Below are 25,536 nucleotides of genomic sequence, written 5' to 3' on the forward strand. Positions count from 1 at the left end.
CTAATAAATGATAGTCAAAGTCTCAATAAAAAAGGAAAGCTAAAGTAGTGAGTAACTATTAAAACGAATTTATAGTAAAAAAATTTCTTTCTCCTATTTCCTTTCTTCTGGAAGACATTGTAGTCAACTGGTTTTGCAGGCACATTTTCCCAAACCTTCTGGAGATTTTTTTTATATTTTATAAAATGTGTTAGACAGTAGAAATGAGGAAAATCTCTCCAAGTCATTTTAGAGACTTGTATAACTTCCTTACAAACATAGACACATTCACAGAAAATTAGTATAGGAAGGGAAAATTATAGATTTATCTCATTTAGAAATACAGAAACAAAAAGTTTCAAGTGTAGTTAAAATGAAAAAATTTAAAAGGCAGTGTGACCAAATAACATATATTCCCAGGAATTTAAGGATGTGTATCACCAGAAAACCTATGACTATTATGTACCACATAAAAAGATCATAGGAGAAGATATATACACTGCTCACAAAAATTAGGGGATCAGGGAAACATGCGGATATTCCAGTACTTTCAGTCTTTTGTATAGTGCAGTGGTCGGCAAACCTCGGCTCGCAAGCCACGTGCAGCTCTTTGGCCCCTTGAGTGTGGCTCTTCCACAAAATACCACGTGGAGGCACACAGGTACGCGCGGGGGGTGTAGGTGGATTGGGAGATGCAGGCAGGTGGCCGTGGGATGCAGTGCGGGGAAGGTGCGCACGATTCATGCATGAGTTGAGTGCCAGTCAGTCAGCAGTCTCATTGTGCAGTGGTTAGTGCTAGTCGCGTCCGCAAATGTGCGCGGGTGACAAAAGTACGAGAGAGGATGAAAGAAGGGAGATAGACGAAACAAGTATGCAAGACAAGTGTGGATGGGAGAGTTGGAAGGGGTCGACCTCAGCGAATGTACCTCAATCAGATTGAGGACGTTTTTAGCAAAGGCCAGCTTAGGAGTACCTTAATTAAGTTAATAACAATGTACCTACCTGTATAGTCTTAAGTTTAAAAAATTTGGCTCTCAAAAGAAATTTCAATTGTGCTATTGATATTTGGCTCTGTTGACTAATGAGTTTGCTGACCACTGGTATAGTGCATTTTCACCGATGAAATAAAAGTTGGTTTTTTATCTCATTTCCATAATTGAACAACTTTGCTTGACTTGTTGTTTGCTTTTCTGACGTTCTTGTTTAATAAAAAAAAATCAAATGCTTCTTTTTTAATCCCTTCATATTCATTTTGAAATATCCCCTAACTTTTGTGAGCAGTATATTTACTTTAGATTCAGAGGCGTTTCATAAAGTTAAACACTCAGTAACTTAGTACAGGGCTATTTACAAAGCTGTCAGCAGACATTATAATTAATGATGCATGTTTACAACCATATGCCATTAAAGACAGGAACAGTATGAGGAGACCCATGCTCAGTGATTTTGTTCAGATCATGTTTGTGGTCCTAGACAATGCAGCAAGATAACGAAATAGCCATGGCTTGAGCATGGGCTTGTGGACTTGTGCACGGGCATGTAGGCTTGAGCGCGGGATCATTGACACGGTCCCAAGGTTGCAGGCTTGAGCCCAAAGGTGAATAGCTTGAAGCTCAAGGTCATTGGCTTGAGTAAGGAGTCACTGGCTTGGCTTGAACCCCCTTTGTCAAGGCATATATGAGAAGCAATAAGTGAACAACTAAAGTGAATCAACTACAAGTTGATATTTCTCATCCCTCTCCTTCTACCTCTCCCTCTCCCTCTCCCTCCGGGGCGTCGCTCTGCCGCGACCAGAGCCACTCTAGCGCGTGGGGCAGAGGCCAAGGAGCCATCCCTAGCGCCCGGGCCATCTTTGCTCCAATGGAGCCTTGGCTGTGGGAGGGAAAGAGAGAGACAGAGAGGAAGGAGGGGGGGTGTGGAGAAGCAAATGGGCGCTTCTCCTATGTGCCCTGGCCGGGAATCAAACCCGGGTCCCCCGCACGCCAGGCCGACGCTCTACCGCTGAACCAACCGGCCAGTGCCTCAATAGCTTTTTTAAAAAAATTTTATTTATTGATTTTGTAGGGTGGCAGGGGAAGCTATAAGCATCAACTCATAGTTGCTTTACTTTAATTGTTCATTGCTTGCTTGTTGTATTTGCCTTGACCAGGCAAACCCAGGGCATTGAACCCATGACCTCAATGTTCCAGGTTGACACTCTAGCTGCTGCACCACCACACACTTCAGTGGTTTTTGAATGTTAGAAATTCAGTAATTATTAATTGAGTAAAATATTTATTCTAAGAAGTAATAACTGATGGAGTTAGTGGTTATATACCTCCATTTTATATCTGCCATATTGACTCTCTTTATACCATTAATTGAATTATCACCCTTTCCAGATAATAGGGAAAATGCCTCACATCAGCCAGCACTTTGTCATGCTTGGTTAGTATATTTTTGTTTGTTTTTGGTTAGTATCTTTTTATTAGCTACAACCTCCAGTGAGGCATCAAATGGCAGATTTACAAAATTATTTTAGTCTGTGACCAGTACTACTGTATTTTAGTAATAGTCTAGGAGTGAAGATAACTGAAAATAAATCAGTCAGCTATTTCATGTTTGAAGGAGTGGGAAGATTATTTATTTATTTATTTATTTATTTAGCAGAGACAGAGAGAGTCAGAAAGAGGGGCAGATAGGGACAGACAGACAGGAAGGGAGAGAGATGAGAAGCATCAATTCTTCGTTGTGGCATCTTAGTTGTTTGTTGATTGCTTGTTCATTGATTGCTTTCTTATATGTGCCTTGACTAGGGGGCTACAGCAGAGCGAGTGCCCCTTGCTCAAGCCAGCAACCTTGGCCTCAAGCCAGCCACCTTGGGCTTCAAGCCGGCAACCATGGGATCATGTCTATGATATCATACTCAAGCCAGCGACCCCACGCTCAAGCTGGTGAGCCCCACGCTCAAGATGAATGAGCCTGTGCTTAAGCTGGCAACCTCGGGGTTTCAAGCTTGAGTCCTCTGCGTCCAGTTCGACACTATCCACTGTGCCACCGCCTAGTCAGGCAAGGAATGGGAAGATTTAAAGGCATGAAAATGACCTTGAAAACTACATTAAACATAACCGTTTAAAAAAATTGAAAGTTGCCTGGCCTTTGGTGGCGCAGTGGATAAAGTGTCAACCTGGAACATTGAGGTCGCCAGTTCAAAACCCCAGACTTGCCTGGTCAAGGCACAGACGGGAGTTGATGCTTCTTGCTCCTCCCCCCTTCTCTCTCTCTCAAAAAATGAATAAATCTAAAAGAAATAAGTTAAAAGTTAACTAAGTGGCTAACAGATGAACAGTATTTAAGACAGGGTGAAACAAGTGATTTCTATAATCACTTAGGGCAAGGTTGCATTTTATTTTGGTTTTAACTTTCAGATTTAGACTAAATTGTTAATATTTTACTATTCATTGTTCAACAAAAATAAAGCAGTTTTTAAAAAGATGTGCATTTATAAAAGTATTCTGTATTTGATTTCAAGTTTGTGTTTGTTACAGTATGAGGACAGTTATTTTTTCCATCATGACTTGCTCTTTTTCCCTTTGGTAAATATGTGTCTCCTTTCAATAAATTTAAGGCATTTGGAATTACCTCATTAGAAATCAGAGAAAATCAAATTTAAAGGGGTTTGGTACTATTTTTATCTTTGGAAAATAACTACTGTTGAATATAAAAACAACCTGGTGTTACTGAGTATGCAGTAAAATGAGCACATGTATGTGTTGCTCTGGGAATACAAATTGGAACATCTTTTTTGAAAAGAAGGTACAAAACTATTATATGAAATTTCAATTGTATATTTACTCTCGTGATATAATTATAGGTAATGCCTACTAATAATAATCAGGTATTTTTTTAGTTTTCTATAGCAGATGTAAATTTTAATTTAATAGAATTGTATCTTGTTTTAGGTTAAAGAACTGAATCATTACCTGGAGGCTGAGAAATCTTGTAGGACTGACCTAGAGATGTATGTAGCCGTTTTGAATACTCAGAAATCTGTTCTACAGGAAGATGCTGAGAAACTGCGGAAAGAATTGCATGAAGGTAAGTATGTATTCTGTTTATTTTTTATCTTAGTCTCTAAGAGAACTGTGATATTGATTAACAAAACAATAAATATCAGTCCAATGTTAGTGATTTAATTTAAACTTCACAGTTGGTTTGAATGTTCCCATGAAAATCTGGAGACGTGAAGGTCTACTAAAGATAACTTCAGTTGTTATTGGCTTTTCTTTCTTCCAGGACCCCAGTAATAACTTCACAGGGCATAACCTCTTGGCTGAAAGATAATAGGGCTGGGAACTTCTGCTTAAACTGCTTTTGCCCTTGACCCATTTTGATGGAGGTAGATTAGCGAAAGTGAATATGGGATAGAAAGGACAGATAATATATTCTGGTTTCCTTAAGTAACATACCCATTTATAAGGGACAGTTTTGATTTTACTTGTCTGGTAGCAGAGTGATGCAGAAATTGACTCTGTTTTTCCAGGCTAGTGGGCGAAGGCTCATCTTTTTCTCATTGAAATAAAAATATTCTTTTGTCTTTAATTCTTCTAGTGATTCCTATACACCTAGATTTCTTAACATTTTTTTGTGTCACGGACTCTTGACAATTCTGTGAAGTTTTTTCAGAATAATGTTTTTAATCCATAAAATACATAGGATTACAAAAGAAACATTTAAAAAGTTATCAAAACATAGATAACTGCAAACTTATTGTATAGTAATAAGTGTGCTATTTCAGTAATGCATTAAATAGTAAGGTTTAATAACATAATTTTGAAGTAGCTTGAGCATAAATGATATGTTACTATATTTCCCCAATGTATAAGATGCACCTTAATTTTGGGGCCTGAAATTTGAAAAAAAATTAAATAAAGTTATTGAACTCAAGTATTATTCATCATAAAATTCATACTACTCCTCATCACTGTCAGAACTCCCATCCATTAGCTTGTCCTCATCTGTGTCTGATGATGAATCACTGTCTTCAACAGTGAGTGCAAAAACAAGCGCAAAAAAGCGGGAAATGCAAGTAAAAAAATTCTACAATCACTCTATAAGATGCACCCAATTTTTAGACCTCAAATTTTTTTAAAAAATGCATATTAATGCGTATTATACATGGGGAAATACGGTAAGTTATCTGTGGCTTCTTTGGGTGACAAAGTCATAGGTATTGTTATACTTACTATGGTTGGTTACATAAATTTTGTAACTGAAAGAAATGATAAATTTCAGTTAGAGGTTAGTGAAAATAAAGATCTATATTTTTTTCCTCATCCAAATACATGAGCCTCTTTGAAATCTTATACTTATGCAGGTTTTGCTAGTAATGTTTTCAATATGTTGGTTTAAGGACTGAGGTGATAGAGTCCTACAATGAATACTTTTGGCCCTGGCCTGTTTGCTCAGTGGTAGAGCATTGGCCCAGCATATGGATGTCCCAGGTTCAATTCCCAGTCAGGGCACTCAGGAGAAGTGCCCATCTTCTTTTCCATCCCTTCCCCTCTTCTCTCTCTCTCCCTCTCTCTCTCTCTTTCTCTCTCTCTTTTTTTCTCTCTCTCTTCTGCAGTCATAGCTTGATTGGAGTAAGTTGGTGCTGCTGCTCAGGGTTGCTCCATGGCCTCTGTCTCAGACACTTCTTAAGAAGAGCTTAGTTGCTGAGCAGCAGAGCAATGCCCCATGGACAGAGCATTGTCCCCTAGTGGGATTGCCGGGTGGATTGTGGTCGGGGCGCATGCGGGAGTCTGCCTCTCTGTCTCCACTCCTTTCAGTGAATTTAAAAAAAAGAATACTTTTAAGTACATCAAATGCTATGGAATATAAGCTCTTTTGTAAATTATTTAGATTTGCATATGAGTTAGTGTTTTTTTCTTAAATAGTGGAAAGCCGAAATTATATGAATGTACAGAATTATTTTATAAAATGTTACAAAAATAACTCAAAGTTTGAGCGAATCTTTGGCTTTCAGAAAACATTTTTTAAAATATACTGCTGCAGTGAAAAAGACACCTAAACTCTGAAAGCCGTCCAAAAAAAGAGAAAGGAATTTCTGTTTAAACTATTTGCCCCAGCGTTTCCAGAAATAGTGTAAGACTGCCAATCTTTCATAATATATCTGGAAAAGTATCTGGGAAGGGTCACTCAAATGAGTACCAGGATAGAGTAATTTCCATACTGAAAAATACTGTAGAGAAAAAAATAGTATTTAGATGAAAAGAAGACAGGTAAAGATTAAGTAGCAGTGTAACAACAGCCCAAATTGGTGGCATTAGATAAGCAGTCAAGTTAGTGCAGTTGCTGGGATTGAAAATATGTTAGGAGGCAGCAGTGCCTCAGACTGACTTCTTCAAAGAGGTTGTTCTTAAGTGAAGTTTGAAAGATGTGTAAGTATTTGTCAGAGATGAGCATAACATTCAAGGCCATTTGCATGTGGTACAAGGTAAGAAAGTGAAAGAAGTGTAGTTCAGCAAAATTAGGATGCAAGAGTCAGTACAAAATGTGGAACAGGAGAAGTAGACCTGGGCCACGTCACAGAGACCTTATACTAAGGATTTAGATTTTATCCTGTGGGCCATAAGGAGTATCTACGATTTATAATCTTTTTTCTTAAATAATAACTTTATTGAGATATAATTCACATGTCATGAAGTTCACTCTTTTAAAGTGTACAATTCAGTGGGTTTATTTTACTTTTTTTATTTTAGTGAGAGGAGGGGAGGCAGAGACAGACTCCCTCATGTGCCCCAACCAGGGTCCACCTGGCAAGCCCACCGGGGGTGATGCTCTGCTCATCTGGGGCCCTTGCTCTGTTGCAACCGGAACCATTTTATTTTTAACGCCCGAGACAGAGGCCATGGAACCATTCTCAGCACCTGGGACCAACTCACTCCAATTGAGCCATGGCTGCAGGAGATGGGGGAGAGATAGAAAGATAGAGAGAGAGAGAGAGAGAAAGAAAGAGAAAGAGAGAAAGAGAAGGGAGAAGGGGGGAGAAAGGGTGGACAAGCAGATGATACTTTTCCTGTGTACCCTGACTGGGAATTGAACCCAGGACCTCCATATGCTGGGCTGACTCTCTACCACTGAGCCACCTGGTCAGGGCTGGTTTTTAATATATTCTAATTTTAGGAAATTTTTTTTTATTCTAAAAGGAAATTCTGTACCCATTGCCAGACATCCCCAATTCTCCTCCCTCCCTGCCCCTGGCAACCACTAACCTACTTTCTGTCTCTATAGATTTGCCTATTCTGGATTTCCATATAAATAGGATTTACAATATGTGGCTTTTGTGTCTGGCTCTTCTGAAGGGTTTTAAATTTGCAAGTAATAATATTGATTTTGCATTTTAGAAAATTTAATTTAACAGCAAAGTGGAGGATAGAACAGAGGGCAGGGCTAATGGCAGGAAGAATAACAAAGGGAGGACTGTTGTTAAAATTATGAGGGCTGGCCTGACTGGTGGCGGCACAGTGGATTGAGCATCATCCTGGAATGCTGAGATCCCCAGTTCGAAACCTCAAAGTCACCGGGTCATGGGGTCATTTGCTTGAAGCCCATGGTCACTGGCTTGAGCCAGCCCAAGGTCACTGGCTTGACTTGAACAAGGGATCACTGGCTTGGCTTGAACACCCCCACCCCAGTCAAGGCACGTATGAGAAGCAACAATGAACAACTAAAGTGTAGCAACTATGAACTGATGCTTCTTACTGTCTTTCCTCTTTTTCTCTCCCTTCTTGTCTCTCTCAAAAAAAAGTAAAGACGGTTAGGAGTGGTTGTTAAACCTTTAACCTTTAGATCAATATTTCCCAAAATATATCCCCTATGACACCTGTTATGTGAGTGACACTGTAGAAAAGATGTTTTTGTGAAAGAAATTTGGGAAATACTGTATCACCTACCATTAAAATCCAGTGTTTTTGATTGGCGGATTCTTACAGTTTGCCATCTCTTGGAGCAAGAGCGACAACAACACAACCAGTTAAAACATACATGGCAGAAGGCCAATGACCAGTTTCTGGAATCTCAGCGTTTGCTGATGAGGGACATGCAGCGAATGGAGATTGTGCTAACTTCAGAACAGCTCCGACAAGTTGAAGAACTGAAAAAGAAAGATCAGGTGAATATAGCATTTTTGTAGGACTTGTTTGCTTTTGTTAATAATACACCCTAACCCACTCACACACATGTGACTCCATTACTTTATGTGTATTAGAGATTGACTCAAGCCTGAGAAAAGATGATGTGTGCCATTTCAAAAAACATCATGACTGCATTTGAGGGATTTTGTTTTTCAACTTTAGAAAAGGCCTTGCCTTGAGGAAAATAACATTTAAATATGATCCGCTTCAGAGGCTGCAGGATGCAACAGTGCGTATTTCTGAGAAATTCTTTCTCTACAGTTCTGTCCAGTTCTCCTAGGGCTCTTGAAGTGTGTTAATCCAGGCCAAGTCTAACGTGACATTGCTCTAAAAGCCCTATTAGTAGGTGACAGGGTGGGGATGTAGAAACTGAGTGATATGTAAAGGCAGGTGTCTAAGTGCTGCATACCCAAGGCCCTTTTTGCTCTTTATGATTTAAAAAATTACTTAAATTACTTGAGTAATAAACAAATACATCCTCATGTTAAAAATAATTTTTTTGAATACAAAGTTAAATTATAAATTTAAGTGATAAAGTAAAGAAGATATCCCTTGACATCTCCCACACCCCCTTCTCAGAAGTAACCACTTTTTAAATTAGGAATAATCAGTTTAGAAGATAGTCTTCTAGGCCATTTCTATGTATTTATTAGTGTGTGTTTAGGATTTTTTTCATAGTATAAGTAAGTATTTATTCTATAACTTACTTTTCTCATACGCATTATCTTGGATATATTTACACATCAGAGATTTATCTCTTGTTACCTTGTAGCACAGATGTACTTTAATTGATTTAATCCTTTTTGTAGTGGGCATAAATGGTTTCCTTTTCTGTGTGTAATTTTAGACAGTGTTGCAGCTAATACCCTTACTACATTGTGCTTGTGTACAGTTATTTCCCTAGGATAGTTATGTAGAAGCTTTTTAAGGTATTATTAGAAGGTTCTTTCTAATCAAATTTCTTTCTTTTTAATTTTCTTTTCTATTTCTTTTTAAGTGAGAGGAGGGGAGATGGTGAGACAGACTCCAGCTTGTGCCCTGACCAAGATCCACCTAGCAAACCCCATCTAGGGCCAAAGCTTGAGTACTGAGCTATTTTTAGTGCATGAGGCTGGCTCACTTTGAGGGGAAGAGAGAGAGAAGGGGGGAGAAGGTGGAGGAGAGAAGCAGATGGTTGCTTCTCCTTTGTGCCCTGACTGGAAATTGAACCTGGGATATCCATACGTTGGGTCAATGCTCTATCCACTGAGCTACCGGCAAGGACCTTTTTCTATTTCTTAATTCTGACCTACTCATCTTGTATATAGATACAGTCAACTTAAAGATTTAGATTCTGCCTGACCAGGTGGTGGCGCAGGGGATAGAGCTTCAGACTGGGATGCGGAGGACCCAGTTCGAGACCTCGAGGTCGCCAGCTTGAGCGCAGGCTCATCTGGTTTGAACAGAGCTCACCAGCTTGGGCCCAAGGTTGCTGGCTTGAGCAAGGGGTGACTCGGTCTGCTGAAGGCCCGCGGTCAAGGCACATATGAGAAAGCAATCAATGAACAACTAAGGTGTCGCAACGAAAAACTGATGATTGATGCTTCTCATCTCTCTCCATTCCTGTCTGTCTCTATCTATGCCAGGGGTCCCTAAACTACGGCCTGCGGGCTACATGCGGCCCCCTGAGGCCATTTATTCGGCCCCCGCCACACTTCTGGAAGGGGCACCTCTTTTATTGGTAGTCAGTGAGAGGAGCATAGTTCCCATTGAAATACTGGTCAGTTTGTTGATTTAAATTTACTTGTTCTTTATTTTAAATATTGTTTTTGTTCCTGTTTTGTTTTTTTACTTTAAAATAAGATATGTGCAGTGTGCATAGGGATTTGTTCATAGTTTTTTTTTATAGTCCAGCCCTCCAACGGTCTGAGGGACAGTGAACTAGCCCCCTGTGTAAAAAGTTTGGGGGCCCCTGATCTATGCCTCTCTGACTCTCTCTCTGTCTCTGTTAAAAAAAAAAAAAGATTTAGATTCTGAAAATCAGATTTAATCATGATCCTCCTGCTGTCCATTAAAACAGTCTTAATTCCTATAACTAATCATTTAAAGCCTTTACTAAAATTTATTGAGCTTTTACTATATGCCAGCATTGTGCTAACTTTATTTATAAAGCTTTATCTGATGTAGTTCTTCAAACAGTAATACTATCCAAATGAAGTAAGGACTAATGGCAGATCTGAGGTTTGAGCCAGTCTGATTCCAGAGTCTGGGCACTTAATCACTACTCCCTTCCATGTACCTCACTTCTTGTGGGCCTGCCTTCTTTTCATTCACATCAGATTATTCAGTACTCCTTCAGTGTGGCCCTTTTACTTTTGTACCTTCTTCCTGTCTCCGTGGAACCCTTGCTTGTTTCCTTACACAATTGGCAAACTCATCTAGCTGATCCTTTGAGATCCAGCTGAAGTGTAACCTTTTGGGGGGTCCCCTTTCTACCTCCCTCCTATAAAATCAGTCATTAAAAAAAAACACACTTGGGCCCTGGCCGGTTGGCTTAGTGGTAGAGCGTCGGCCTGGTGTGCAGAAGTCCTGGGTTCGATTCCTGGCCAGGGCACACAGGAGAAGCGCCCATCTGCTTCTCCACCCCTTCCCCTCTCCTTCCTCTGTCTCTCTCTTCCCTCCCGCAGCGAGGCTCCATTGGATCAAAGATGACCCTGGCGCTGGGGATGGCTCCTTGGCCTCTGCCCCAGGCGCTAGAATGGCTCTGGTCACAACAGAGCGACCCCCGGAGGGGCAGAGCATCACCCCCTGGTGGGCGTGCCGGGGTGGATCCCAGTGGGGCGCATGCAGGAGTCTGTCTGACTGTCTCTCCCCGTTTCCAGCTTCAGAAAAATACAAAAAAAACAAAACAAAAAAAAGCACACTTGTATAGTATTATAGTTTGTATGTTTGTCCCTTCCCATTAGACATTAAAAGTATTTTACTTGTCTTTGTTGAATGAATGATTACATCAACTTTAATCATTCCTTTTATATTTCATATAAATTTATATATCATACTGATAGATGAGTAATAACGTTTCCCTGTTAGTTTTCTACAATAATCTGAAGGAATGTTCTGTGTAAATTTTCATTTTTGGATCATTTGAAGAAGAAGGGATTGTTTGCTTTTTTATGTTTTGCTTTTCACATTATATACTTTCTGGAAGCTATTTCCTGATTTCTTCTTTTTACAAGGGTTTATACTTTGTCCCTATAATATTAAAACATTTTGTTATGACCAGTTGCCCTTCAATATGATTATAAAACAAACAAGTGTCCAATTTTCTCATATCATAAAGTTCTTGTTCTTTTTTTGTTTTGAGTGGTTAAAGAACAACATGATGATAACATTATACTGAGCGAAATAAGTAAATCAGAAAAAACTAAGAACTATATGATTCCATACATAGGTGGGACATAAAAATGAGACTCAGAGACATGAACAAGAGTGTGGGGGTTACAGGGTAGGGGGAGGAGAAGGAGGGGGTTGGGGGAGGGGAGGGGCACAAAGAAAACCAGTTAGAAGGTGACGGAAGACAATTGGACTTTGGGTGATGGGAGTGCAGCATAATCAAATGTCAAAATAACCTAGAGATGTTTTCTCTGAACATATGTACCCTGATTTATCAATGTCACCCCATTAAAATTAATAAAAAAAAACCTACATGAATCATTAAATATAAATAAATTTAATTAAATGTACCTGGGTAATGCATACCTCCCTCTGCCTTTCTGAGTGTTGAAATTATATGTACCTGAGTAAAATATATTTTTTCTTCCTAACTTTTAGCAGGAAGATGAACAACAAAGACTTAATAAGAGAAAGGACCACAAAAAAACAGATGTTGAGGAAGAAGTGAAAATACCAGTAGTGTGTGCTTTAACTCATGAAGAATCTTCAGCCCAGTTATCAAATGAAGAGGTATAGTAAATCTGTAATTGAAATCATTGTTACCATTTTAGCTTTTCATATATCAATCAATTACATTGTTCAGATGGGAAGTATATGACTACTAGCTGAAAGTTAGATAATATTTACTTACAGTCATTTTTATGGTATTATAAATAGTACTATTCAAAACACATTGCAGTTTCTCTCACAGTCTCTGCAATTTAGATGTTCTTTTATCCAGTGGTTCCAAAATTAAAAAAGAAGAAGAAATTTTTTTTTTCTTTTAAGTGGGAGGAGGGGAGATAGACTCCCACATATGCCCTGACTAGGATCTACCAGACAAACCCTGTGTGAGGCTGATGCTCAAATCAACCAAGCTGTTCTCAGTGCCTGAGGCTGACACTGGAACCAGTCGAATCACTGGCTGTGAGAGAGGAAGAGGGAGAGAAAGGAGAGAGAGAGGGGAAGAGAAGTGAAGCGAATGGTTCCTTCTCATGTATGCCCTGACCACAGATCGAACCTGGGACATCTGCACGCTGGGCCAACACTCTATCCACTGAGCCAACAGGCCAGGGCCAGAAGAAATCTTAAATGTAAAATCTTTTTTATATGTATAGTTAATGTTGCTAGTACTTTGAATTTTTTGTTTTAAAAGAGATTATCTAAAATATTGAAACACTGCCCTGGCCAGATAGCCTAGTTGGTTTGAACATTGTTCCAAAGCTCAGAGGTTGCTGGTTTGATCCCTGGTCAGGCCATGTACAGGAACAGATGTTCCTGTCCTTTTCCTGCCCTCTCCCTTCCCCTCTCTAAAATCAATAAAATAAACATTAAAAAAATATTGAAACAGTTCTCTATAGCATATATTAAATATTAACCAGTATAAGCTCTTAAGCCTTGAGAATAGCAGGTGAGGTTTGGCAGATCATGATGGGTAGGGTAGAACATTTCAGGCAGAGTAGAGAGACCTGGTGGTGGAAAGTGTAAGGTGGTCTTCCTATGGCCTCATCACCTCTCATCTAGTGTGTCAAGGGCCTCCTCAGTAGGCTTCCTGTTTTCAGCCCATTCCACTCCCTCAGGGTTACTGTCAGATTTATTTTTCTTAAGTTGCAGCTGCAGTCAGGCCACTTCCCTACTCAAAAACTACCACTGATTCCCATTGCCTACTTAATTAAGTACAAATTCCTCACTCAGACAGTCGAGGCCATTCATTCATAATCACTATTTTAACCACATTGGTTCTCTTGTGCTATACTCCCCACCTTGCATGTTGGTTTCTTCACCTGGAATGCTTACCTCCCTCTGCCTTGCTGAGTACTGAAATCTTTTTTTTTTTATTCTTCAAGACTCATTAGTATCTCCTCTTCAATCATGGAAATGTTTCTTTTATTACCTTTAGGATTAAAACTCAGAAGGGTCTCTAGCTTGGCATACAAAGGCCTTCACAGTTGAAAAATCCTTCCAGCCTTACTGTGCTGTCTACTTCATCACAGCCTGACCTTTCTATTTACTGTCAGTGCTCATGTGCCTTGTTTATACTGCCCCTGCATTCCAGAATTTCACTCTCCTACCCCTACCTATTTTCCTGGCTTGGTAAATCACTTTCAGTTAAATTGGATAAGGGTTTTACCCACTTGGAGAGATAATCATATTTCTTTTTAGTTTGTAGGTTTACTCTGAGCCATGTATAATCTTCCTGGCAGTTTATATTTCCATGTTTTTGGACTGTTTGACATTTTTTAAAAAGTTTAAAAAAATCCTAGTGGACATTGAAAAGTATGATGTAATTGTTTTTCTGCATTCTTTGGTTTGAATCATATAATAAGGACCTCTTGGCCTGATTCTGCTGTGTGTTTTTTTTTAATAGTTAGATTCCTAGGAGAATGTCTCAACTTTCAGGTACTGCCAAATATTACGTGGTTTCTGTGTCATGCAGTCCTATGTTCAGGAATGTTTGAAAAAGTTCCAAACTTTTCCAAAAAGATTTTAGCAGAAAAATAGGAAAAGGAGGGTTTTTCTTGTGATTTATCATTAAGTCTTGCAATTTATTTTTTTTTTTTTTGACAGAGACAGAAAGTCAGAGAGAGGGACAGATAGGGACAGACTGACAGGAAGGGAGAGAGATGAGAAGCATCATTCCTTCATAGCAGCTTCTAAGTTGTTCATTGATTGCTTTCTCATATGTGCCTTGACCGGGGGTAGGGGGTTACAGCAGAGCAGTGACCCCTTGCTCAAGCCAGCGACTTTGGGTTTCAAGCCAGTGACCTTTGGGCTCAAGCTCACAACATGGGGTCATGTCTATGATCCCACGCTCAAGCCAGCGACCTCAGGGTTTCAAACCTTTGTCGTCTTCATTCCAGTCTGATGCTCTATCCACTGCGCTACCACCCAGACAGGCTTGATTCTGTCTTAACAGATCTATGATATATTTTGATAAAATTACTTCTTGATATTTGAAATATCTTTTAGACTTTCAGATCTGATATTTTGCTTATTTGTTTTGTTAAAGTTATTATGGAATGCTTTGGAAACAGATTTATTGATAAAAATACTTAAATTTGGCCTGACCTGTGGTGGCACAGTGGATAAAGCGTCGACCTGGAAATGCTGAGGTCGCCGGTTCGAAACCCTGGGCTTGCCTGGTCAAGGCACATATGGGAGTTGATGCTTCCAGCTCCTCCCCCCTTCTCTCTCTGTCTCGCTCTCCTCTTTCTCTCTCTGTGTCTCTCTCTCTTCCTCTCTCTCTCCTCTCTAAAAAAAAAAAAATGAATAAATAAAAAAAAATAATAAAAAAAAATACTTAAATTTGTAGGCCCTCATATCTTCTTTAATCTGCTTAGAATATGCTTTTCTTACTACAACGATAATTATGTTTGTTATAGAAAATTTGGAAAATACAGGAATGTATACAAAATAAAAATAACTGGTAGATAATTGTACTGCCCAGAGATAACTACCAGCAATATTTTGGTATGTACCTCTCCTTTCCCTTTTTTTTTAATTTTTATTTTTTAAAGATTTTATTTATTGATTTTAGAGACAGGAGAGAGAGGGATAGGGAATGAGCAGGAAGCACAAACTAATAGTAGCTTCTCAGATGTGCCTTGACCTGGCAAGCCCAGGGTTTCGAACTGGCGACCTCAGCATTCTAGGTTGATGCTTTATCCACTGCACCACCACAGGTCAGGCTCCTTTCCCTCTTTGTAATTTCATTTCCAGAGTTAACATATATATGTTTCTCGTTGCACTTTTTATTTTTTTTTAAGATTTTATTTAGGCCCTGGCCAGTTTGCTCAGTGGATAGAGCATCAGCTCAGCTTGCAGATGTCCGGCTTTGATCTCCGGTCAGGGCATACATGAGAAATGACCATCTGCTTCTCTCCCCCTCCATCTCCTCCTTCTCTCTCTCTCTTCCCCTCTCACAGCCAATGGCTTTATTGGTGCGAGCGTTGGCCTTTAGGCACTGAGGATAGTTCGGTTGATTCAGGTATCTGCTCCAGACCAGGGTAGCTGGGTGGATCCCAGTCGGGGTGCATATGGGAATCTCTCTGTCTCCTCTCCTTTCACATAAAAACGAAAGGAAAGAAAGAAAGAAAGAAAGAAGGAAGGAAGGAAGGAAGGAAGGAGGGAGGGAGGGAGGGAGGGAGGGAGGGAGGGAGGGAGGGAAGGGGGGAAGGGGAAGGAAAGAGAGAGAGAAAGAGAGAGAGAGAGAGAGAAAGAAAGAGAAAGAAAGAGAGAGAGAGAGAGAAAGAAAGAAAGAAAGGAAAGAAAGAAAGGAAGGAAGGAAAGGAAGGAAAGGAAGGAAGGAAAGAAAGGAAAGGGAAAGGGAAAGGGAAGGAAAGGAAAGAAATACCATAACAGTTTATACTTCCCCTAGTAGTGATCCTTATGCTATTACCATCATGGTAGTTTGGTTTTTTTAAATTGGCCATTACAACTTTTCTGCCCTGCCCCCTTCCCTCTTTGTGTCACAGCAGCATTGTATGTGAAAGCATTAGATGCTCCCTTATAAGTTCACAGGATGGGTTCCCAATTTTTATAAAGATACTTCTTTGGGACCTTTGCCATAGCTACTTTAATATATACTATGGATGTGTTTCTTAGTCATCTGAATTTCAGATGAAAAAAATATTTAAAAAGAAAGAAATGGATTATACCAAGTAAGGATATTTTTTAAACATTTAAAAAAATGTATATTTCGGCCTGGCTGGGTGGCTTGGTGGATAAAGCGTTGCCCCAGCATGCAGAGATCACAGGCAAAATCCCTGGTCAGGGCACATTTGAGGAGCAGTGAATACACAACTCAGTAGAACAGCTGCAATGACAAGTTGATGCTTCTCTCTCTCTCTCTCTCTCTCTCTCTCTCTCTCTCTCTCTCTCCCCCCCCCTTCCTTTCTCCCTCCCCTTCCCCCACCCTGCTCTCTTTGTCCCTACCTCTCCCCCTCTCCCTCTTCCCCTCTCCTCTCCCTCTCCCCATCTCACCCTTTCCCTCCCTCACTCCTCCCTTTCTTTCTGTCTGTCTCAAATCAATGGAAAAATTGAAAATAAAAGAAAAAAGAGTTTAAAAGTTTGTATTCCACAATCTTTTCTAGTTTATAAAAGGAAGGGTGTTTAACAACAAAAAGTAGAAAGGCTATTATCTTAAAATAAGGGCTAGTCCTTTAATTTGAGTACATTTAGTTTCAAGAAAAATTTGCTGCATTTTCCTTCTTTTCTAATCCCCCACTTGCTGTGCAACTGCATCACAGAATGGCCACTGGTATGCTTTTTGACTTTAGGAATGTGCTGCCGTACCACATTTTTTTTTAATTGAGATGACATTTACATAAAACTAACTATATAAAGTGCAGTGGCATTTAGTACATTTACAATGTCTAGTTATAAAATATTTTCATCACTCCTGAAAGGATACCCTGTATCCATTAAGGAGTCACTCCCCATTCTCTTTTCCTCTCAGCCTCTGGCACCTAGTTTGTTCTTGGTCTCTATGGACTTACCTATTCTGGACATTTCATATATTTGGAATCAATTAGTGCACCACATTTAATGGGTTAATTATACCTTGCTTGAAACTTGGTTTCCAACATCCTCTGTTACCTTTATTTCATTCTGCTACTCTGGTACTCCTTCTGTCCATCTCTGAAATGTGTTTCTCAGGGTTCTGCACTTGACCTTCTTTTCATCCTTTAGACTCATCTTAGGTGTTCTGATTTGCTTCTGTGACTTTAATTATCATTATACGATGGTTATTCCCAGGTCTCTATCTAAAGTCTTATATGTCCCTCTATTGGGTGTACATCTCCATTTGGATATACAAGAGGCATCTCACATTTAGCATACGCAGCACTGGATTTCAGGAGACCTTTTCTGATTCCTTAGGTGTAGACTAAATTTCTCTCCTTGAGCTACTAGAGCATTCAGTACATAATTGAAGCCTATCTTTTATTAAATACAATATTCTGATAGTCTGCTTACTTGTTTACTTTTTCATGAAACCATAAGCATCTTGAGGGCAGAAGTTGCTCACAATTATATCGTGGGCTCACAGGATGCAAGTTGTATTTTGCTTGTGTTACAGATACAAGTTGTATATTGCTCACAGTTGTATCCTGAATGCCTGGTTTATTGCCCAGCCTATAGAAGACACTCAATAAATGTTTGTTCAATTAATATATAAAGGTAATACAATAATGGTTATCATGTGTAACATGTCACAAAATACTTTTAATATATGGTTGTTTTCCTGTTAGAAAATGGAGAATTATCTAACATGATAATATGTGTTTTCACATTTCAGGAACATTTAGATAGTACCCATGGGTCAGTCCATTCCTTAGATGCAGATTTACTGTTGCCGTCTGGAGATCCATTCAGTAAGTCGGACAATGACATGTTTAAAGATGGACTTAGGAGAGCACAGTCTACAGACAGCTTGGGAACCTCAGGCTCACTGCAATCCAAAGCTTTAGGCTATAACTACAAAGCAAAATCTGCTGGAAACCTGGATGAATCAGATTTTGGACCACTGGTAGGAGCAGATTCAGTGTCTGAGAACTTTGATACTGCCTCCCTTGGGTCACTGCAAATGCCAAGTGGGTTTATGTTAACCAAAGATCAGGAAAGAGCAATCAAGGCAATGACACCAGAACAAGAAGAGACGGCTTCCCTCCTCTCCAGCGTCACCCAGAGTGTGGAAAGTGCTTACATGTCTCCCAGTGGTTATCGCTTAGTCAGTGAGACAGAATGGAATCTCCTGCAGAAGGAGGTGAGTTACCTTTCTTTTTTTCCTTCTGATCACTTGGTATGATACTGGGTAACTGAGATTTTTTTGTACATTCAGAAGATAGTCCCTGGAGTCAATACATGCACATATTCCTAGCAAGTGAATGTTACCCTGTATCATCCGACCCTTGTCATAGTCTTCTTTGTCTATTCCGGGTGATGATGCTGGAGAAGGGAACAAAGTAGCTAATTGCATTGAGTGTGAACTTCTCTACCTGAAGTCACAGCTCTGAAGATGGATCAGTCTGCCTGAATAGCATAGTTAAATGTTAATTAGACTAGCCTAAATTTGGTTTGCTTTGCAGTTTCTATAATCTCAGTGTATTCTAAAATTTCTACTTTCTCATCTTTCCTTGTGGTCTGAAGTGCAAAAGCTTGTCAGCAGTTGATGCTGAGAGTGAATTTAAGGAGGGGTGGGAAATAGGGGAAAGAATAAAAGGCAACTTTTAATGGGTTAATTTTTCCCCTAATAGTATTTGCAAATTCAGAAGTAAGATAGAAGAGATAAACTTAAATATATACTTTGCATAGTGCTTTACAGATTACAAAGCCCTTTCACATATCTTATCTCTTTGAACTTCTTGATAATTATGAAGCAGTCAGGACACAATTGTCCCCAATTTACAGATGAAGAAACTAGCTCAAAAAGTCAAGTAGCCCTGGCTGGTTGGCTCAGCGGTAGAGCGTCGGCCTAGCGTGCGGAGGACCCGGGTTCGATTCCCGGCCAGGGCACATAGGAGAAGCGCCCATTTGCTTCTCCACCCCTCCGCCGCGCTTTCCTCTCTGTCTCTCTCTTCCCCTCCCGCAGCCAAGGCTCCATTGGAGCAAAGATGGCCCGGCCGCTGGGCATGGCTCTGTGGCCTCTGCCTCAGGCGCTAGAGTGGCTCTGGTCGCAATATGGCGACGCCCAGGATGGGCAGAGCATCGCCCCCTGGGGGGCAGAGCACCGCCCCTGGTGGGCGTGCCGGGTGGATCCCGGTCGGGCGCATGTGGGAGTCTGTCTGACTGTCTCTCCCTGTTTCCAGCTTCAGAAAAATGAAAAAAAAAAAAAAAAAAAGTCAAGTGAATGCTTAAGTTTCTCCTTTGACTTGGCAGCAAAACCTAGGTTAGAATAGGTTTTCTGATTTCTAGTGCTTTTCTTTACTCATGGCTACTTCTTCTTCTTTTTTTTTTTTGTCAGAGAGAGGGACAGATAGGGACAGACAGGAAGAGAGAGAGATGAGAAACATCAACTCCTCATTGCGGTTCCTTAGTTTATTGATTGATTTCTCATATGTGCCTTGACTGGAGGACTACAGCAGATCGAGTGACCCCTTGCACGAGCCAGCGACCTTGGGCTGGTGAGCTTTGCTCAAACCCGATGAGCCCACGCTCAAGCTGGCAACTTCAGGGTCTTGAACCTGGGTCTTGCGTCCCAGTCCGACGCTCTATCCACTGCGCCACTGCCTGGTCAGGCAAGGGCTACTTCTTTTTAAAGAAGGTGTCACTCAATAAATAGGACAGTGTATTAAGCCTGAAAGAAACTATTCTCCTTATCTAACGTGATAAGGTGCTACTTAATAGTTTCACCCCTACTTTGTAAATGGAGCCGGTGAAATAGTTAATTCCTTGGTTGGATTTAAATTGTGAGTGCCACAGTGTAGTACCTTTTGCTTGCTTTGTGTTCTTCTCAAATGTGGTGTTTTGTGGCACTTAGTTTCTTGGTAATAAAGTTTCATCTCATGTTTTTCTGTCATACTTGTATTAGAGCTCACAAGTTTTTAGAATCTGACCCTATATTGTATCTTCTTGCCTTAAGTCCCTGAAGAAATTGTTTACTCCATGTTCTACTATGAGTAACATAGGTAAGACTGTGCACAAGTTCCTCAAGTGTGTGATGTACAATTATTTTGTTCTGCCTGATAAGAGGTCATTTTGGTGCCTTTCAGGTACATAATGCTGGAAATAAACTTGGTAGACGTTGTGATATGTGTTCCAATTATGAAAAACAGTTACAAGGAATTCAGATTCAGGAGGCGGAAACAAGAGACCAGGTGAGTTTCTTTTGAGTATGCCAAATTGATGAGCTGTTACAGTTTTCATAGAAGGTGCAGAATTAATGTTTGTTTCCCTTCCATTTGCTTTATGAATGTGTCCATCTTGTTAAATATGAAATAATCTGGTATATGCAATGTCAGTTACATTTCCAGTGGGAGCTCATTAGAACCTCTACTTTTGTGTATCTTAGCTTCATTTGCTTGTCCAACCCCACACAGGTCAGCTCAGTTCTTTCAGAAGCACTGGCACATCTTCCCTCCCAACCTGCCCAAAGGCCTACAGGTGATATTGTCATGAGTGGAGACACATGGAAAATGCTTTATGATATGGAGATTAGGGAAATAACAGGTTGACTGTTTCCTCTGAATATTATATTAATCAGTATTTGGAATTTTCATTGCCTGCTTCTTGTCATAAATTTGTTGAATTGATTAGATTAATTTATAGGGTCATAGAAATTAAGATTAGGTTGATTCAGGATACCGAAATTGGCAAGTACCTTTTATAAATACAATCCCTAATAATGGAGTCCTTGAAGACATTTAGGAAATGTTGACTTTTGTGAGAGTAGGCTTATGAAAGAATAAGGGAAGGATAATTTTTTTTTCTGTACTGTATTTCCCAGTTGCTCTTTGATTGTTATGAAGATTCTTCTTAGTCTTCAAAATAAGTTTAAGCATATTAGAATGATGGTTTAATATTTTCAAATGTCATTGGCATTGATTTCCTGCATATATACTTTTTCATAGATGGTTGAAAGGTAAATTTCTAAAGCCATTTGTGAAACTTGGTTAGCCTCTGATAGTGTGGTATTGGAATGGACTGCCGTGGACTCCATAGGACATTTCAGTAGACATTTTACTGATGCTTTACCTGTTCTTGGCATTTTACTGAATCCTGAGTATTCAGATGTAGATAGAACACAGCACTTACTGCCCATAAAGAGCTTTCAGTGTTGCCTGCCAAGCCATCAATCAGTTCAATATAAAGTAGTTTGTTCCTGAGATGTACACATAGAGCTAGAAGAGGTACAGGGATATCTAACTTGGCTTTGGGCTCAGTTGAGCAATGCTTATGGATAACATTTGAGCCAAATTTCTTTTAGATCTGGAGTAAAAATTAGGAAAAGAAGTAGGGTAAGGGTGTTCAAGGAGAAGAAAGAGAAGAAAGATGTACATAAGAATAGAGTTATGAAGGCAAATGATGTGTTCTAGAAATTATGAATAGTTCATGTGGCAGGGCAAAGGGGGTGTTTGTGTTGTGCATGCAATAAAATAATGGCAGAGGAAGCTACAGAGAAAGGTCATGATGAGATCAGTGAGGGAGGGGAGATGATTGAAGGGATTTAAATTTTACCCTGAAGACTTTAGGAGATATTGAAGAATTTTAAGTAGAGAAATGGTAATGTGATTTTACTTTTGTTTTAGAAAAAATTTATGGTATTAGTATGGATTGTAGTTTGAAGGCAGAGAACATATTAGAGTCACAGAGGCCAGTGTCCTAGCTTAGGAGACCCAAGAGGAAAAGCAGATTTTAAAATGAGATAATATATTTGAAAAATGATTTATTAACTGTAACACACAGTGTAGTCATCAAATTAGGACATCTCATTTCTTTCTGAATTGATAAATCTATGATGTTTTTTAGGGAAAGAAAAGATTGATTTCTTATAAAAATTTCTGGAATTATAAAATTTTTTCAGTTTATAAAAGAATTCTGGTACTTCCTTCTAACTGACATTTAAAATTGCATAGGTGAAAAAACTACAGGTGATGCTAAGGCAAGCAAATGACCAGTTAGAGAAGACAATGAAAGATAAACAGGAACTAGAAGACTTCATAAAGCAGAGCACTGAAGAATCAAGTCATCAGGTAAATGAGAATTTTTAGAATGTGACCCATGGGAAATGACTGGGTTGTTTAAATTAAAAATAATTGAAGACATAGTAATGTTTTTTACCCTGAAGATTTGGCAGTTCTTTTCTAACTGTTTTAGTTTCTGGTATCTCTTTTATAATTTTTAAAAAATAACTTTTTCCCCCCATTAATTTGAGGTGGGGGGGGAAGGGAGACAGAGTGAGAAAGAGACAGAGAGGAGAAAGGAAAGAGAGAGAAGCATCAATTCATTGTTTAACTTAGTTCCATTTAGGCGTGTACTCAACTGATTGCTTGCTTCTTGTATGTGTCTGACCAGGGTTTGAATCTCTGACGTGGGGTGTGCCGGGAGGATACTTTATCCACTGAGCCACCTGTCCACGGCCTAAAAAATAACTTTTGCAATAACTGGTTAATGAATAGCAAGAGACTAATTCTCCTTTCCCCTTTGTTTTTATTTGTTTTGTTTTGTTTTTGAGAGGGAGACAGGAAGGGAGAGAGATGAGAAGCATCAGCTTGTAGTTGTCTCACTTTAGTTGGTCATTGATTCCTTCTCAGATGTGCCGTGATTGGCAGGGGGTAGGGCTCCAACTGAGCCAGTAACCCCTTGCTCAAGCCAATGACCTTGGGCTCAAGCCATTGACCTTGGGCTTCAAACCAGATGAGCTGATGCTCAAGCCAAAGGGGTTTTGAACTTGGGACCTCAGTGTCCCAAGTCTGTGCTTTCTTTCCTCACTGCACCACCACTGGTCAGGTTTATTTTTGGTTTCCTGCTACACAACAAACTTGCTGGCAAGAAAGATACTAATTATATCATTCATAGTAAAAACAGAGACATACCAGAACTAACATCTATGTAACTACCATCGAGATCAAGTAATAGACCCTGGCTGGTTGGCTCAATGGTAGAGCATTGGGCTGGCATTTGGATGTCCCAGGTTTGATTCCCAGCCAGAGCACACAGAAGTGCCCATCTGCTTCTCCACCCTTCCCCCTCTCGCTTTTCTCTCTCTATCTTTTGTGTGTGTGTGTGTGTGTGACAGAGAGAGAGAGAGAGAGAGAGATAAGGACAGACAGACAGGAAGGGAGAGAGATGAGAAGCATCAATTCTTTGTTGCGGCACATTAGTTGTTCATTGATTGCTTTCTCATATGTGCCTTGACCAGGATGCTACAGCAGACTGAGTGACCCTTTGCTCAAGCCAGTGACCTTGGGCTCAAGCTAGTGAGCCTTGCTCAGACCAGATGATCCCATGCTCAAGCTGGTGACCTTGGAGTTTTGAACCTGGGTCCTCCGTGTCCCAGTCAGATGCTCTATCCCAGGGGTCGGGAACCTATGGCTCGCGAGTCAGATGTGGCTCTTTTGATGGCTGCATCTGGCTCGCAGACAAATCTTTAATAAAAAGAATAGTAACGTTAAAAATATAAAACATTCTCATGTATCACAATCCATTCTTTTCCTACCACTCATGTTCACGGGTGGCTGGAGCCAATCACAGCTGTCCTCCAGGACAACACCAAATTTTTATTGGATAATGCGTAAGGTACACGGGTTGTTGTATGGCTCGCACAGAATTACATTTTAAAATATGTGGCGTTCATGGCTCTCTCAGCCAAAAAGGTTCCCGACCTCTGCTCTATCCACTGCGCCACCACCTGGTCAGGCTCTCTCTCTCTATCTCTCTCTTCTCCTCCCCTCCTCCAGCCATAGCTTGATTGGAGTGAGTTGACCCCAGGTGCTGAGGATGGTTCCATGGCTTCCACCTCAGGTGCTAAAAAATGGCTCTGGTTGCAACGGAGCAAGGACCCCAGATGGGCAGAGCATTTGCCCCTAGTGCACTTGTGGAGTGGATCCCCATCAGAGTCTGTTTCTGCCTCCCCTCCTGTCACTAAAAAAAAAAATAAAAAGATCAAGTAATAGAACATTAGCCAATACCGCATATTAACATGAAATTTCTTACTCATGATGCATGTAGCAGTTTGACCATTTTCTTTGTTGTACATTTGTACCATTGTACAGATATTGCATAATTTATCACAGTGAGTATTTGGATGTTTTCCAGTTCTGGAATATGATGAATAATTCTACTTCGAAAGTTCTGTATACTTGCACATGTTTCTGAGGGTATATGCTTAGCAGTAAAATGCCTGGGTCAAAATGTTTGTCAACATTAGTAGATACTGATGCCAAAGAGTTTTCCAATGTGGTTGTATGAATTTATACTCCCACCAGCAGTGTATGAGAAGAATTCTTGTGGGTCCACAGTCTTAACAAACTTCATTTTGTTATTTTAATTATAGCCATTTTGGTGGGTGTGCAATGGTATTTCACTGTGGCTTAGTTTGCATTTCTTTGATGACCTTCTGGAGGTTATTTAGCGTCTTTCATGTTAATGGCTATTGGGATATCAGTTTTTGTGTGTGTGAGGTTTCTTCTCAAGTGTTAACACTCATTTTTTTCTATTGCTTTAAAAATTTTTTTTGTTTTTCTGATTTATTCTTTATAATATTATTTGTGCCTTTTAGTGACTTGTCTTGTAACTGTCTTCTATCCAGTATCTTGATTTCTTTAAAGGTGGCTTTTGATGAGTAGAAATTTTTAAGTCTACTGTAGTTAAATTTATTGATCTTTATGATTTGTGATTGTTGACCCAGTTTCTTTTAAAACATTTTTTATTGATTTGTTGTGTTTTTTTGGAGAGAGAGAACAAAGTGAGAAATATCAATTCATAGTTGCCTCACTTTAGTTGTTCATTGATTACTTCTTTTATGTGCCTTGATGGGTGGTGAGGGGAGCTCAAGCTGAGCCAGTTATCTCTTGTTCAAGTCAGTGACCTTTGGGCTTAAGCCAACGACAGTGTCATCATGTTGCTGACCCCACACTCAAGCTTCAAGCCAGCTACCTTGGGATTCATGTGGATGATCCTGCGTTCAAGCCCACGACCCCACGCTCAAACCCACGACCCCGTGCTCAAGCCAGCAGTCTCAGGGTTTCGAACCGGGGACCTCAGTGTTCTGGGTCAATGCTCTGTCCACTGTGCTGCCACTGGTCAGGCATTGTTGACCTAGTTTTTTAAAAGAATATTTTCTTACCTTGGGGTTGTGAAGATATTTTTGTATATTTTGTAGAAGCTTTATTGTTATAGCCACTCAACATTTATATCTAAAATCTATCTATATAGGAAGGACTTTTATGCACTTGCTGTAAATAAGGGTAAATTTCTATTTTTCATATGCATATCCAGTTCCTATATAATTTAGTGAAACCATCATCTT

The 25,536-nt window shown here is 39.9% G+C and overlaps 1 protein-coding gene across 2 annotated transcripts in view; it reads left to right on the forward strand.

Annotated features, from left to right (window-relative positions):
* RABEP1 (rabaptin, RAB GTPase binding effector protein 1) overlaps nucleotides 1-25,536 on the forward strand; it is an 81,854-nt gene that overhangs the window by 37,353 nt on the left and 18,965 nt on the right. The window contains exons 6-11 of one of the 2 annotated variants that reach the window (XM_066363366.1): nucleotides 3,921-4,056; nucleotides 7,956-8,134; nucleotides 11,967-12,098; nucleotides 17,866-18,333; nucleotides 20,279-20,383; nucleotides 22,142-22,258. In XM_066363366.1, the coding sequence (XP_066219463.1) occupies nucleotides 3,921-4,056; nucleotides 7,956-8,134; nucleotides 11,967-12,098; nucleotides 17,866-18,333; nucleotides 20,279-20,383; nucleotides 22,142-22,258 (1,137 nt within the window). The remainder of the gene's footprint in view (nucleotides 1-3,920; nucleotides 4,057-7,955; nucleotides 8,135-11,966; nucleotides 12,099-17,865; nucleotides 18,334-20,278; nucleotides 20,384-22,141; nucleotides 22,259-25,536) is intronic. The other variant, XM_066363367.1, reaches the window with a different exon arrangement.

Source organism: Saccopteryx leptura, chromosome 2 (genome assembly GCF_036850995.1).
Source record: "Saccopteryx leptura isolate mSacLep1 chromosome 2, mSacLep1_pri_phased_curated, whole genome shotgun sequence".
Taxonomy (NCBI): Eukaryota; Metazoa; Chordata; class Mammalia; order Chiroptera; family Emballonuridae; genus Saccopteryx; species Saccopteryx leptura.